At 40.4% G+C, this 14,739-nt stretch overlaps 1 protein-coding gene across 1 annotated transcript in view; it reads right to left on the bottom strand.

Annotated features, from left to right (window-relative positions):
* Positions 1-14,739, bottom strand: part of NOX1 (NADPH oxidase 1) — a 33,217-nt gene that overhangs the window by 1,097 nt on the left and 17,381 nt on the right. The window contains 5 exon segments of the mRNA XM_060002877.1: positions 3,734-3,858; positions 4,054-4,200; positions 12,084-12,246; positions 12,462-12,695; positions 13,419-13,513. Of these exon segments, the coding sequence (XP_059858860.1) occupies positions 3,734-3,858; positions 4,054-4,200; positions 12,084-12,246; positions 12,462-12,695; positions 13,419-13,513 (764 nt within the window).

Raw genomic sequence — 14,739 nt, 5'->3', positions numbered from 1 at the left:
GTTCCTTCATGTTGTAGCATGTAATATACTTCATTCCTTTTTACAGCTGAATAATATTCCTTTGTGTGAATATACCACATTTTGTTTATCCATTCATCTGTTGGTGGACACTTGGGTTGTTACCACTTTTTGGCTATTTTACATACATTCACATACAAGTTTTTGTGTGGACATATGTTTTCATTTCTCTTGGGTATGTACTTAGGAGTGAAATTGCTGGGTCATGTGGTGATTCTATGTTTAACATTTTGAGGAAATGCCAGAGTTTTCCTAAAGTGCTGCACTGTTTCACATTCCCATAAGCAACGTGGGAGGAACTTGCCTACAGTTTCCCCATTTCCTCGCCAACTCTTGTTATTGCCCTTTTATTATGGCCATCCTAGTCCTGTCTCCCCTTTTGTATGTTTATTTTATTCCTATCTACTGTCTCCTGATCTGTCTATAAATATGCTTAGATCATCCTTAAACTAAATATGTATTTCCTGGACCCTGCCACTCCTCCAACCCTGTTGACAATACTCCTCTAGTATTTCCTCCCTTGGCTTCTGTGATACTGCTTCTACACATTCTCCTACTTCTTCCCTGGCTCATCTTTCTCCCTTCCCACATAATGTACGCATTCCTTAATACAACTTCAACTATCATCAACCCGACACAATAATTAACATAATCTCTTTTGTTTATATGCTGTTTTACAGTTTACAGAACATTTTTAATATATTGTCTTGCTTATTATTCACGACAATCCTGCAAGTGAGTAGAGCAGGCGCTTACTAATATAAACCCCCATTTTACATATGAGGAATCTGAAGATCAGAGGGCTTTGTAGCTCAAGGTCCCAGAACTAGAAAGTGTCAGAACTAGCAGTAGGACCCAGGATCATCTGAATCTGAGTCACTAAGTGTTCTCTCCGCTGCCTTCCTGAAGCCTTTCCTGATCACCCCATATGGACATAGACTTTTTCTCCGTGTCCATGTACCTGCTTCATGGAGTGCATCATTCTGCTTGAGTTGATTATATGCATCTCTTGTTAAAATGTGTGCTCCTTGAAGGCAAGAACCATATCCTATTTTTCTTTCAACCTCCAAATCTTTTAGAATAGTGTGTGCTGTACCCTATAGAAGGTAACCAATAATGTTTGTGGAATTGAACTGATCTTCACCTGCCAACTTGTTCCAAGGATTTATCTAATACGATCAGCTTAATCTTCCCATTGGAATAGCTTATTTTATGGCTGATTTTCATGCTCTAGCATGTCTCAGAACCCCTCAGAAAACTGAGGTCAGGTCATCAGTTAACTAGTTAATACACTCCAAACCCTTGTTACTTTAAGTAGAGGTCATTAAGGCCCAAAACAATGCATTTTTTAAAATTTAATTGTAGTTGACTTTTACAATATTGTGTTAGTTTCAGGTGTACAGCTTCAGATTCTTTTCCATTATAGGTTATTACTTCCCTGTGGTATATGTTACAATCCTTGTTATCTGTTTTATATACAGTGGTGTGTATCTGTTAATTCAATACTCCCAATTTATCCCTCCCCGTCCCCTTTCCCCTTTGGTAACCATAAGTTTGTTTTCTATGTCTGTGACTCCGTTTCTGTTTTGTAAATAAGTTCATTTGTACCATTTTTTTAGATTCCACATATAAGTGATATTATATAATAGTTGTCTTTGTCTGACTTACTTCACTTAGTATGATAATCTCTAGGTCCATCCATGTTGCTGCAAATGGCATTATCTGAGTAGTATTCCTTTTTTTTTTAAAGAAATTTATTATTTTTTACTTATTTTATTATCTATTTTTTGTCTGTGTCAGGTCTTGGTTGCAGCATGCAGGATCTTCGTTGCGGCTTGCGGGATCCTCCACTGCGGCGCGTGGGGGCTCCTCATTGCCGTACTCAGGCTTCTCTCTAGTTGTGGCCCGTGTGCTCAGTAGTTGCAGCACGCGGGCTTAGTTGCCCCACGGCATGTGGGATCCCAGTTCCCCAACCAGGGATTGAACCCACATCCCCTGCATTGGAAGGTGGATTCTTAACCACTGGACCACCAGGGAAGTCCCTGAGTAGTATTCCATTGTGTGTGTGTGTGTGTGTGTGTGTATCACATCCTCTTTATCTAGTCATCTGTCAATGGACATTTAGGTTGCTTCCATGTAAATAATGCTGCTATGAACATTGGTGTGCATGTATCTTTTCGAATTAGAGTTTCCTCTGGATATGTGCCCAGGAGTGGGATTGCTGGATCATATGGTAACTCTATTTTTAGGGGTTTTTTTTTTTTGTGGTACGCAGGCCTCTCACTGTTGTGGCCTCTCCCGTTGCGGAGCACAGGCTCCGGAAGCGCAGGCTCAGCGGCCATGGCTCACGGGCCCAGCCGCTCCGCGGCATGTGGGATCTTCCCGGACCAGGGCACGAACCCGCATCCCCTGCATCGGCAGGCGGACTCTCAACAACTGCGCCACCAGGGAAGCCCTATTTTTAGTTTTTTAAAGAAACCTCCATACTGTTTTCCATAGTGGCTGCACCAATTTACATTCCCACCAACACTGTAGGAGGGTTCCCTTTACTCCACACCCTCTCCAGCATGTACTACTTGTAGACTTTTTGATGATGGCCATTCTGACTGGTGTGAGGTGAAACTTCACATTGTAGTTTTGATATGCATTTCTCTAACAATTAGCGATGTTGAGCATCTTTTCATGTGCCTGGTGGCCATCTGTATGTCTTCTCTGGAGAAATGTCTGTTTAGGTCTTCTGCCCATTTTTTGATAGGGTTGTTTTTTCTTTTTTGATATTGAGTGGTATGAGCTGTCTGTATATTTTGAAAAGTAAGCCCTTGTCAGCTGCATTGCTTGAAAATATTTTCTCCCAGTCTGTAGGTTGTCTTTTCATTTTGTTTATGGTTTCCTTTACTGTGCAAAAGCTTTTAAGTTTGATTAGGTCCCATTTGTTTATTTTTGCTTTTATTTCTTTTGCCTTGGGAGACTGATCTAAGAAAATATTACTACAGTTTATGTCTGAGAATGTTTTGCCTAGGTTCCCTTCTAGTTTTATGGTGTCATGTCTTATATTTAAGTCTTTAAGCCATTTTGAGTTTATTTTTGTGTATAGTGTAAGGGAGTGTTCTAACTTTATTGATTTACATGAGGCTGTCCAGCTTTCCCAACACCACTTGCTGAAAAGACTGTCTTATCTCCACTGTATATTCTTGCCTACTTTATTGAAGATTAATTGGCTGTAAGTGTGTGGGTTTATTTCTGGGCTCTCTATTCTGTTCCACTGATCTATATATCTGCTTTTGTGCCAGTACCAAGCTGTTTTGATTACCACAGCTTTGTAGTATTATCTAAAGTCTGGGAGGGTTATGCCTCCAGCTTTGTTCTTTTTCCTCAGAATTGCTTTGGTCCAAAACAGTGCATTTGAATTGTTCCCATTCTCTATTTTGTTTGGTAAGACAACCAGAACTCAGTCTCTTTGCCTCACTGTTTGAATGCATGTGGGGACAACAAATGTCTTCTCGTCAATTAAAAGATCAAGACCCTTATTTTGCTGAAACGCCACAGGAAATTTCCTCACTTTTAAGCAAGAATCTAAGATTGGTGCAAATAGTTTTGGCCCCAGAGATCTTTCCCAAGAGTGTTCAACATGCTGTAATACTTGTCCTAAACCTAAATCTGCAAAATGAATCAGTTCTGCAAAATCAATTCTGTAACTAGAAGAGAATACACTTACTTGGGGTGGGTGGTAGCTATTGTAGAAAACTCATTGTCCCACATAGGTCTCCCGAAGGAGGTTTTCTGTTTCAGACCTGTCAGGATATCAGTGGCCTTGTCAAAGCTTAATGCTGCATGACCAGCCTGGAGTCAGAGAAATAGGAAGTTAGAAAAAGCAGGTCCTGATAGTTGCCTCTTCCTTCAGCCACTTTTAAACTTGGGTGTGAAGGTGAGAACAGGTAGGAAATCATAGGAAATGATTATTTCTAATCAGCATGCATTATGTTTCGTCTGACATTCATCTTGCATCTTGGGAATTAGTCTGTTGTTTGAACTCACAAAGTTGCAGTCCCATCCGGTGAGGAAAAGACAGTAGTTTAGGAAACCCACTTTGCCTAATTCCTCCATCTCCTGTTCCAGGGAAACCAATAGGTCATTGAACCAAGCAAACGCACCTGTCTCCCTGTAGATCCAGTAGAAATAGATCTGGAATCAGCAAAAGAGAATATATCCTTATTAAGTGCCCTTTACAATGTGCACTATGGTGACATGATTATGTACGTATACACTATATTTGTTGATCCAGTCTAAGAGTGACCTGAAAAAATCACCTCTACAATACAGCAGACTTCAGGTGGCATTAATGTCCAGAGTCCTAACAACTTCCCTTATGGAAAGAGAACTCCAACGTCAGCTTTAGTTCAAAGTGATTTTAAACTCCAATTGAGAATGAAGACCCAGAGGACTTCCGGGAAGATGGCGGAAGAGTAAGACGCGGAGATCACCTTCCTCCCCACAGATACACCAGAAATACATCTACGCGTGGAACAACTCCTACGGAGCACCTACTGAACGCTGGCAGAAGACCTCAGACCTCCCAAAAGGCAAGGAACCCCCCACGTACCTGGTTAGGGCAAAAGAAAAAACTAAACAGAGACAAAAGGATAGGGACGGGTCCTGCACCAGCGGGAGAGAGCTGTGAAGGAGGAAAAGTGTCCACACACTAGGAAGCCCCTTCGCGGGTAGAGACTTCGGGAGGCGGAGTGGGGGAGCTTGGGAGCCGCGGAGGAGAGCACAGCAACAGGGGTGCGGAGGGCAAAGCGGACAGATTCCAGCGCAGAGGATCGGGCCGACCGGAACTCACCAGCCGAGAGGCTTGTCTGCTCGCCCGCCGGGGCGGGCGGGACTGGGAGCTGAGGCTCCGGCTTTTGTCGGAGCGCCGGGAGAGGACTGAGGTTGGCGGCGTGAACACAGCCTGCAGGGCGTTAGTGCACCGCGGCTAGCCGGGAGAGAGTCCGGGGAAAAGTCTGGACCTGCCGAAGAGGCAAGAGACTTTCACGTCCCTCTTTGTTTCCTGGTGCACGAGGAGAGGGGATTAAGAACGCTGCTTGAGAGAGCTCCAGGGACGGGTGCGAGCCGCAGCTAAAAGTGCGGAGCCCAGAGACAGACATGAGACGCTAAGGCCGCTGCTGCCGCCACCAGGAGGCCTGTGTGCGAACACAGGTCACTAGCCACACGCCCTTCCGGGGAGCCTGTGCAACCCGCCACTGCCAGGGTCCCGGGATCCAGGGACAACTCCCCCGGGAGAACGCACGGCGCGCCTCAGGCTGCAACGTCACGCCGGCCTCTGCCGCTGCAGGCCCGCCCCACACTCCGTGACCCTCCCTACCCCCCGGCCTGAGTGAGCCAGAGCCTCCGAATCAGCGGCTCCTTTAACCCCGTCCTGTCTGAGCAAAGAACAGACGCCCTCCGGCGACCTACACGCACAGGCGGGGCCAAATCCAAAGCTGAGCCCCTGGGAGCTGTGAGAACAAAGAAGAGAAAGGGAAATCTCTCCCAGCAGCCTCAGAAGCAGCGGATTAAAGCTCCACAATCAACTTGATATACCCTGCATCTGTGGAATACCTGAATAGTCAACGAATCATCCCAAATTAAGGAGCCCTGTGGATGAAAGGCTCTTGGTGCTGCAGCCAGGAGTCAGTGCTGTGCCTCTGAGGTGGGAGAGCCAACTTCAGGACACTGGTCCACAAGAGGCCTCCCAGCTGCACATAATATCAAACAGCAAAAATCTCCGAGAGATCTCCATCTCAACGCCAGCACCCAGCTTCACTCAACGACCAGCAAGCTACAGTGCTGGACATCCTATGCCAAACAACTAGCAAGACAGGAACACAACCCCACCCATTAGCAGAGAGGCTGCCCAAAATCATAATAAGTCTACAGACACCCCAAAACACACCACCAGACGTGGACCTGCCCACCAGAAAGACAAGATCCAGCCTCATCCACCAGAACACAGGCACTAGTACCCTCCACCAGGAAGCCGACACAACCCACTGAACCAACCTTAGCCACTGGGGACAGACACAAAAAACAACAGGAACTATGAACCTTCAGCCTGCAAAAAAGGAGACCACAAACACAGTAAGATAAGCAAAATGAAAAGACAGAAAAACACACAGCAGATGAAGGAGCAAGATAAAAACCCACCAGACCTAACAAATGAAGAGGAAATAGGCAGCCTACTGGAAAAAGAATTCAGAATAATGATAGTAAGGTTGATCCGAAATCTTGGAGATAGAATGGACAATAGAATGGACAAAATGCAAGAATCAGTTAACAAGGACCTAGAAGAACTAAAGATGAAACAAGCAACGATGAACAACACAATAAATGAAATTAAAAGTACTCTAGATGGGATCAATAGCAGAATAACTGAGGCAGAAGCATGGATAAGTGACCTGGAAGATAAAATAGTGGAAATAACTACTGCAGAGCAGAATAAAGAAAAAAGAATGAAAAGAACTGAGGACAGTCTCAGAGACCTCTGGGACAACATTAAACGCACCAACATTCGAATTATAGGGGTTCCAGAAGAAGAAGAGAAAAAGAAAGGGACTGAGAAAATATTTGAAGAGATTATAGTTGAAAACTTCCCTAATATGGGAAAGGAAATAGTTAATCAAGTCCAGGAAGCACAGAGAGTCCCATACAGGATAAATCCAAGGAGAAATATGCCAAGACACATATTAATCAAACTGTCAAAAATTAAATACAAAGAAAGCATATTAAAAGCAGCAAGGGAAAAACAACAAATAACACACAAGGGAATCCCCATAAGGTTAACAGCTGATCTTTCAGCAGAAACTCTGCAAGCCAGAAGGGAGTGGCAGGACATATTGAAAGTGTTGAAGGAGAAAAACCTGCAACCAAGATTACTCTACCCAGCAAGGATCTCATTCAGATTTGATGGAGAAATTAAAACCTTTACAGACAAGCAAAAGCTGAGAGAGTTCAGCACCACCAAACCAGCTCTACAACAACTGCTAAAGGAACTTCTCTAGGCAAGAAACACAAAAGAAGGAAAAGACCTACAATAACAAACCCAAAACAATTAAGAAAATGGGAATGGGAACACACATATCGATAATTACCTTAAATGTAAATGGACTAAATGCTCCCACCAAAAGACACAGATTGGCTGAATGGATACAAAAACAAGACCCATATATTTGCTGTCTACAAGAGACCCACTTCAGACCTAGAGACACATACAGACTGAAAGTAAGGGGATGGAAAAAGGTATTTCATGCAAATGGAAACCAAAAGAAAGCTGGAGTAGCAATTCTCATATAAGTTTTATATATATATATATATATATATATATATAGTTTGCTTGAGTGCAGTGTTTTTTGTTTTCTGTACTGAATTCATTAGCATGGGTCGGTATAAAATTTAGCATAGGTCAATATGTAATTTGTAAACTAATAAGGTCTTAAAAGTGAGGAATTAAGTCTTTTAAATTTAATTATTGTAAAGAGCAGAATAGCATACATAAACAGGTGCCTAAGGAAAACTTGTATTCTAATATGGAACTCTCATGAACACGTTTTTTTTTTTCTTCTAACGGTATGATAGTAGGCCATTTGATTATTTTTATGGCTTTAACTTTACAACAATGAAATATTCGTAAATTTTAAAAAGTATTTTTCTTTATTTGATGCGGGTGGGATACTGGAGAAATGAAAGGTCAAACACCTATTGAGGAATCCATACTTGTCTATATATTGTGTACTTTTATTTCAAGAACTGATTTAAAATTCCTAAAAGGATGCTATAATAAGTTATTATGCCATTTTACAGACTGAATTAAGTGAATTTCAGGGAGGTATGAAACTTGCCTAAGGCTATCCAGCTACCAAGCGGTAGAAGTGAGAATTAAATCCAGGTATACCTATCGCCAAAGTTTCTGCTCATCTCTTTACATCATCCACTTTTAATAGTCAATGCTTTCCTGCTTACAAATATGACTGAGGTTGCCAGACAGTCAACATTCCTTTTTAATCAGATAGAAAAATTACTGTTGACTCTCTAAAGACATATTCCTTTTCCATTAAGTGACTTTAGTTGTTCAAATGATACTTCCAGACAGTAGTAATCATACAGTTGGGGACTAAGAACAGAACTCAGGGATGTGTCTAGCAGTCAGTAAAGACCAACTGGGCTCACTGATGATATTTACGGTCATTTCCTCTAGACTAACATAATCTTATTAATAAGACCCTAATAATTCACAGTACTGCCCTTGCCTGATTGTTTGTTCTTCTCCCTCTATCACTCTCTCTTTCCCCATATTATTATTATTTTTGGCAGTTTTTGGTGAATTAAATTCAGGGATTAGTACTCAGGAGTACTCGTCACAAAAGCAGAGAATCTTAGCTCACACCAAAGGAAGAAAATAGAGAAAAAGTATAAATTATATGAATACACACGCATACACACATGTGCCAACTATATGCTGCACTTCTCCAAAATCTATTCGGTATTTGCACATTTACTGTATATTAGCAGTAAGACCAGAAATGAGCGTAACGCTCTGTTTACAAGGCACAGAAAAGAGACCCAAATATGGAAATTACTAGCAATGAGAATGGGGAAGAAAGACTACAACAAGGAATGTAGATGATATTTTTGTTTCCTAGCTATGATGCCAAATATTGAACTTTCAACTTGAGACAAGGAGGCCATAAAAAGTTGTATTAGTTTCCTAGAGCTGCCATGACAAAGTACCAGAGACTGAGGAGGTTAAACAACAGAAATTTACTCACTCACAGGTCTAGAGGCTAGAAATCTGAGATAAGGTGTCAGCAGGATTGATTTCTTCTCAAGTATCCCTTCTTGGTTTGTAGATGCCATGTTTTCCTTTTGTCTTCACATGGTCTTCTCTCTGTGCATGTCTGTGTCCTAATATTTTCTTTTTATAAGGACACCAGTCATAGTGGATTAGAGCCCACCCATTTGACCTCATTTGACCTCAGTTACCTACTTAAGGGCCTTATCTCCAAATACAGTCATATTACCAGGTATTGGGGGTTAAGACTTCCACATATTAACTTGAGCAGGACACAATTCAGCTGATAATAGAAGATAAGAGTAATTTAAGCAAGTAAGTAACTGTTGTTTACAGTGAGTTGCTTAAGGATATGAATTTACTCAAGAAAAATAAGAAATTACATAACACTGTACGTTATACAAAGATATTAAATTAATCATCATAACATCCTGTGAGATGGGCATTAAATTATACCAAGCAAGATGAAGCAACTTATCCGGAATTGTATAGTTGGTACTTTCCAGAATTTAAACCAGGTATTTTCCCAGTTCCACTCTACGTTTTATATTCATTTCATTAGTTGAAATGAATTTTGAGTCTTCATTTTGCTTAGTTTCTGAAGTTACATGGGGATAGAATGGAGTTGGATCTTTTCAGTGACATTCACACATGGGGAAGGAAATTGAGTCCAGAAGTTTCAGCAATGTTTCCATGGAGAACACTAACAACAGAACCAGAAACACCGTTATCCTTTTGGTTCAGTGATCTTTCCTGAAGCACTACAAGAATCAATCTTAAGAAGCCCAGTGCTTTCCAAACTTTCACCAATGGGCTCTGTAGGGTCCTCTAACAGTATCTAAGAGACTAACTAGTTTCACATCCCAAGCCACTTAAGACAAGGAGTTCTGATTGTTCTCTGTGAGGAAATCAAGTGACAATCATAGCTGGTGATTTAGGATAGTTTCTTCAGGGCCCAGGCAAAACCTAATACACAGTAATAATCATTGTTAACTGCATCTTTGACAAGGATTAATCAGGTATCAAAGAGGTCTATAAATTGGGAGAAATTATGATCAAAGAGAAACATAGACCACGGATATTTAATTAATGCTCAATTATTTATGAGTTTAACTTTGGTTAACCTAATTTTCCTTCTTCTAGACAATTTCCAATTCGTCTCCACAAAGAGACCAGAATAAGCACCTTCCAATACAGGATTTATTGTGTTGCTTTAATTTAAAGCATACAGTGACTTCTACATTCACTCCACCAAGTTTTGCCAGGAGAGAAAAGGAGACGTTATAGTTTGTCTTGAATTAGATATGCCACCATACTTGACTTAGCTCATCCTACTGGAAGCACTTTGAGGGCAGATTCTACAGTCTTGTCTTACATCCTCTACGGAATCAAGCCAAGGGAATCACACACAGTTACAGCTGGAAAAACATTTGTTCTGGGTTAATACTTTTAGCCTTTACCACCAAGACTTTATCACCAAGACCTACCTTTACAGTCTCTAAACAGGAGACCTTCTTGCCTTCCCTTTTCATATTGACTAGGAAGGTAAAGGGAAGAACTGAGAAGTACCCAAAGTCAGCTAGCAGCCAGCACAGATAAATCATCGGTGGAGATATTGTTTCTTTCAAAAGATATAAACATAAGAGGAAGTCCTAGTGTTTGAAGCAACTGTGCATAATAAAATTCCATGAAAACCTAGAAATCCAGATGCAGATCAGCAACATATTGGTTAAGAAGCTGTTATGTTCATGCAATGGACAAGTGTACATACATTAAGAAGAACGAGATACTCTTTTCTATGAGATTCTCTTTTCACTGAACTCATCAGTGCTGCAAACACAATGTTACATAATACTTTTTCTTTAACATTATATCAGGCATCCTCATCTTGTCCTGCATTTATTGCCAGTGTTACTAAAGTCTATCACTTACCTCTTTCTCTTTTAGACATATAATTTCTTCTTATTTTGGAAGCATTCATCAATCCCTATTTTACTCTTTCTTTTAAATTACAAATGAATATTGAATTTTATAAAATATCTTTTGGGGGATATTTCAAGTGATTGTATACTTTTGCTCTCCTTTGACCTTGTTATATGGTAAATTATATTTTGTTATTTTATATTATGCTATTTATTATATATTGTATTATGTTTACTAATGACATTTATTATATTATAATTACATTATTTTTAAGGTAGCATTTTGTTTTAGATAGACAAAACAACCAGTGGGATAGGAAGCATCTTAAAATTAGATGCGAGAGCATAAGGGAATTGAGATTAAAATAAAATTCACGTTTTGGATCAGCAGCAAAAATTATTCAACAAAAGTGGGAAAATATGGCTATCATAGAATTACTAAATTCTAGATACAGCAACTAGTTAAAAGTGAAAAAATAATGAAAGTGTAAAAGTATCAGAAACCTGGGAGACTTGAAATAAATTATTCATGAGGAATACCTTTCTAAGATACAAAGAAAAAAGGATACATTTAATTATATAAGAATTAAAATTTTCCTCATGGCAAAATGCACTACAAAGGTCAGAAAACAAGCAAAAGAAATTGGGAAATAAATTTAGAAATGGATATGCCTTCTTTACAACTTTTGAGAGAAGCACATGTTTCTTTTTCCTTTAACCTGTTATGTGGGTATTAATCTATAATGTAAGTGCATGGTTCCTTTCCTTTAACCTGTAATGTGAGATTTAATCTATATGGTAAGTGCATGGTTCCTTTCCTTTCATCTGTAATGTGAGCGTCAACATGGGGCACTGTTTCCAAGCACAGACTTTGGATGTTCCTGTACTGGTCCCGTCACTGACCATCCACAAAAACTTACAAATGTTGCTTTACTTTCCTGGGGGTTAGAGTCTTAGCTAAGAAATGGAAGCAAAATAGAACTTTCCCCCAGGGATGACAGAAGGTTTAAAGGAGTAAATATGTAAGTGACTTGGCACAGTGCCTAGTACAAGAGAGATCAATATAAGTACTTACCAATTTTTTAAAGAGACACATGAAAGAAATAAAATGTGGTGATTTCAAAAAAAAAAAAAAATGAAGACCCAGTTCTTATGGTAAGTCTGTAGAAGCGGATGCCTTGGCAGGGAGAAGTGATCACTCACTCTCATAACTCCAGGGAGGGGTTACTCTCTTACCAGTTGTAAAGAGCTTAGCCCATGAAAGCAATGGGCCTATCAGGCCCAGACCAGATGAAAAGTGGTATTTGGGAGCATACCGTTTGTGTTTTGAGGTTGTGATTTGCATTCCGGAATTTGTACCAGATGGATTTCAAGATGGAAGCAAAGGGGGTGACCCCAATTCCTGCTCCGACCAACACAGCCACTTCATACTGGAAGACATCCTCACTGACAGTGCCAAAGGGACCATCCACCTTGATCCTGGCAGAAGGCAAAAAACAAAGGGCAAGTGAAGTCTCACCTCCACCCACAACCTCAAAAATCCTCCCAGAGGCAGAGCTGTTCCACAGCTGATTGCTACCTGTTTATTTTAATCATACTCCATTGTACCAGACTTAAGTTTCAATGCGGAATTGCTTTCTCTTTTCTGCTTGTCTGCTTTCTGGTCTGGGTCTCTGCTGCTCTTAAGGACCTACCTGGGAACTGGTGAATTCTGTTGTTCAAAAGCCCTTATGAGATTTTCTGTCCAGTCCCCCACTGCTCAGATATGAATGGAAAATAAGTCCTCCTCTGGAGCAGAGGTCAGGGTAAAGGGATGCCACTCCAGGTAAGAGACTGAGGGGCAATTAACAAAAATATACTGTCCCACTTCCATGCTGAAGCCATTTTTGTGCATCTGCAATTCCAAAACTTTGGATGGGTACATGACCCATCCTATGAATAAAGCACAGAGGCCAAAGGAGGCAAATTCAAATGGCGACAGGAGCAGGCAGATAAGGTAAATAAGTAAAGCTGGAGAGCTGGTGATGGCCGTAAATTGCGAACACAAGTCTTTTCTAAAGGGGCAGCAGTTACCAAGTCCAGACAATGGTCATACTACGGAGCCAAGACTCAGCATTGTCAGGTTGCCTGATTCTTCAAGAGAAACCAGAAATGCCACTTTAAACAACTGAAGCATGGTTGATTTACAATATTGTGTTAGTTTCAGGTGTACAGCATAGTGATTCAGTTATTATTTTCAGATTATATTCCATTATAGGTTATTGCAAGATATTGAATATAATTCCCTGTGCTGTAACTGGGTAGGTTGGAAAAGCAACAAGAAATGCCACTTTTTCAATGTGAAAGCCTCCATCCAGATTTCTAAATGTTAGCAACCAATTTGACTTTCTAAACAATCAGGGTGTGTGCCAAACAAAATATGTCTGTGGGCTAGATATGGCGCAGACTGCCTGTTTGCAGCTTCTGACATAGACCCAAGCTGATGATTTCTGCCAAACCTCTCTTTCCAGCTCTGTCCAGCTCTGGAGGAACTCAAATATATTGCCCTCAAATTCTTTTTTATTCCTGTCAAGGTGACAATGTGGCAATTTATTTCTATAATCAGGAAGAACACAACTCTTAGCAGAGCAAGAAGAAAGTGCATATTCTTTACCTTGGTAATCACAACCTTCTGCTGGGGGCGATAAAATCGGAGGATCCTTTCAAAGATGTAAATAATGACTGGTGTAAGGATCCACTTCCAAGACTGCACACAGAGACAATAAAAAGTGAGGTTACACATTAATCTCTTCTCTAGGATTTGTTTGTGTAGCAGTTCATTCCTTCATTCAATAAATATTTACTGAGTTCTCTGACATGTATCATTATTAAGCTGCTAATTTCACCAAAGTTTGAAGACGGAAATGGAAAGGAGTAATCCACAATGGCTTTGTTTGCTAATCTGTTACTCATAAAGCAGATCATTTCCTGAAATTTTACAGGTCTCACCAGGAAGCAAGAGAAAAGCACAGAAATAAAATACATGGTAATTATATATATTCTTAAATAATATTTAAAGTTTAATTTTAAGAATCTAAGACTATCTTCCAGGACAACTTGTCCAATCTGAAAAACCAACAGAGAAGGTAGATGTGAAACAGCAGCAGATGATTCAAAACAAAACAAAACAAAAAGGGAAAGTGTGTGGCTGACACTACTGCTAACAGTAATACATAAAACTTGGTATTTATCCATCACCTCTTTTTTCAGGTGCTCAAAACATCTAACATAGTAAAACACTTTTTATCTTGTCTACTTTTTTTAAAAGCAGTCTCTCTATCCCTGAGATCTTCTCAAAGGCAGCAGTTTGCTTCTATATGCACAGGAGCTACTAAAAATGTATTTCCTAGCAGTGCTAAGTCATGTTCTTTTTTGCCCAACTGCTCAATCACAATACATTGGAACTGTGTGGAATGAGGTTTCTTATGCTGTTTCAGGCAAGATACTTTCTTGGGTATCTCTGGGGAGGAAAGGGGCAGAGACAGGGACAGTAAATCGAAGAGTGGGTATAATACAATTTGATGCTACTTCTTATTTGGAAAAAATCCCCAGCTGAACTCAGAAGACATGAAAAAAATATATTTAAGAAGTGACTAGGACCTCCCTGGTGGTCCAGTGGTTTGGACTCCATGCTTCCAGTGCAGGGGGCACGGGTTTGATCCCTGGTCGGGGAAGTTCCGCATGCTGTGGGGTGTGGCCAAAAGTAAATTAAAAAAAAAGTGGCTAATCACCAATGTGGGAAAAAAATGTTAGCTTTGAAAGTAATCAGAGAAAATGAATATTAAAACAAAATAGTATTTTAGCATCTCAAATTGGAAAGCAGTTTCAAACAATAATTCCCACCATTAAGTGGGATGCAGGGAAATAGACACATTCACATGTGCACCTGGGGGAAGTACAAATAAGTAGCATCTTCCCAGAGAGCAATTTGGC

The sequence above is a fragment of the Delphinus delphis genome, chromosome X, assembly GCF_949987515.2.
Source record: "Delphinus delphis chromosome X, mDelDel1.2, whole genome shotgun sequence".
NCBI lineage: Eukaryota > Metazoa > Chordata > Mammalia > Artiodactyla > Delphinidae > Delphinus > Delphinus delphis.
Note: the sequence above shows the minus strand (reverse complement) of the source record. Positions and strands in the feature narration are given on the sequence as shown.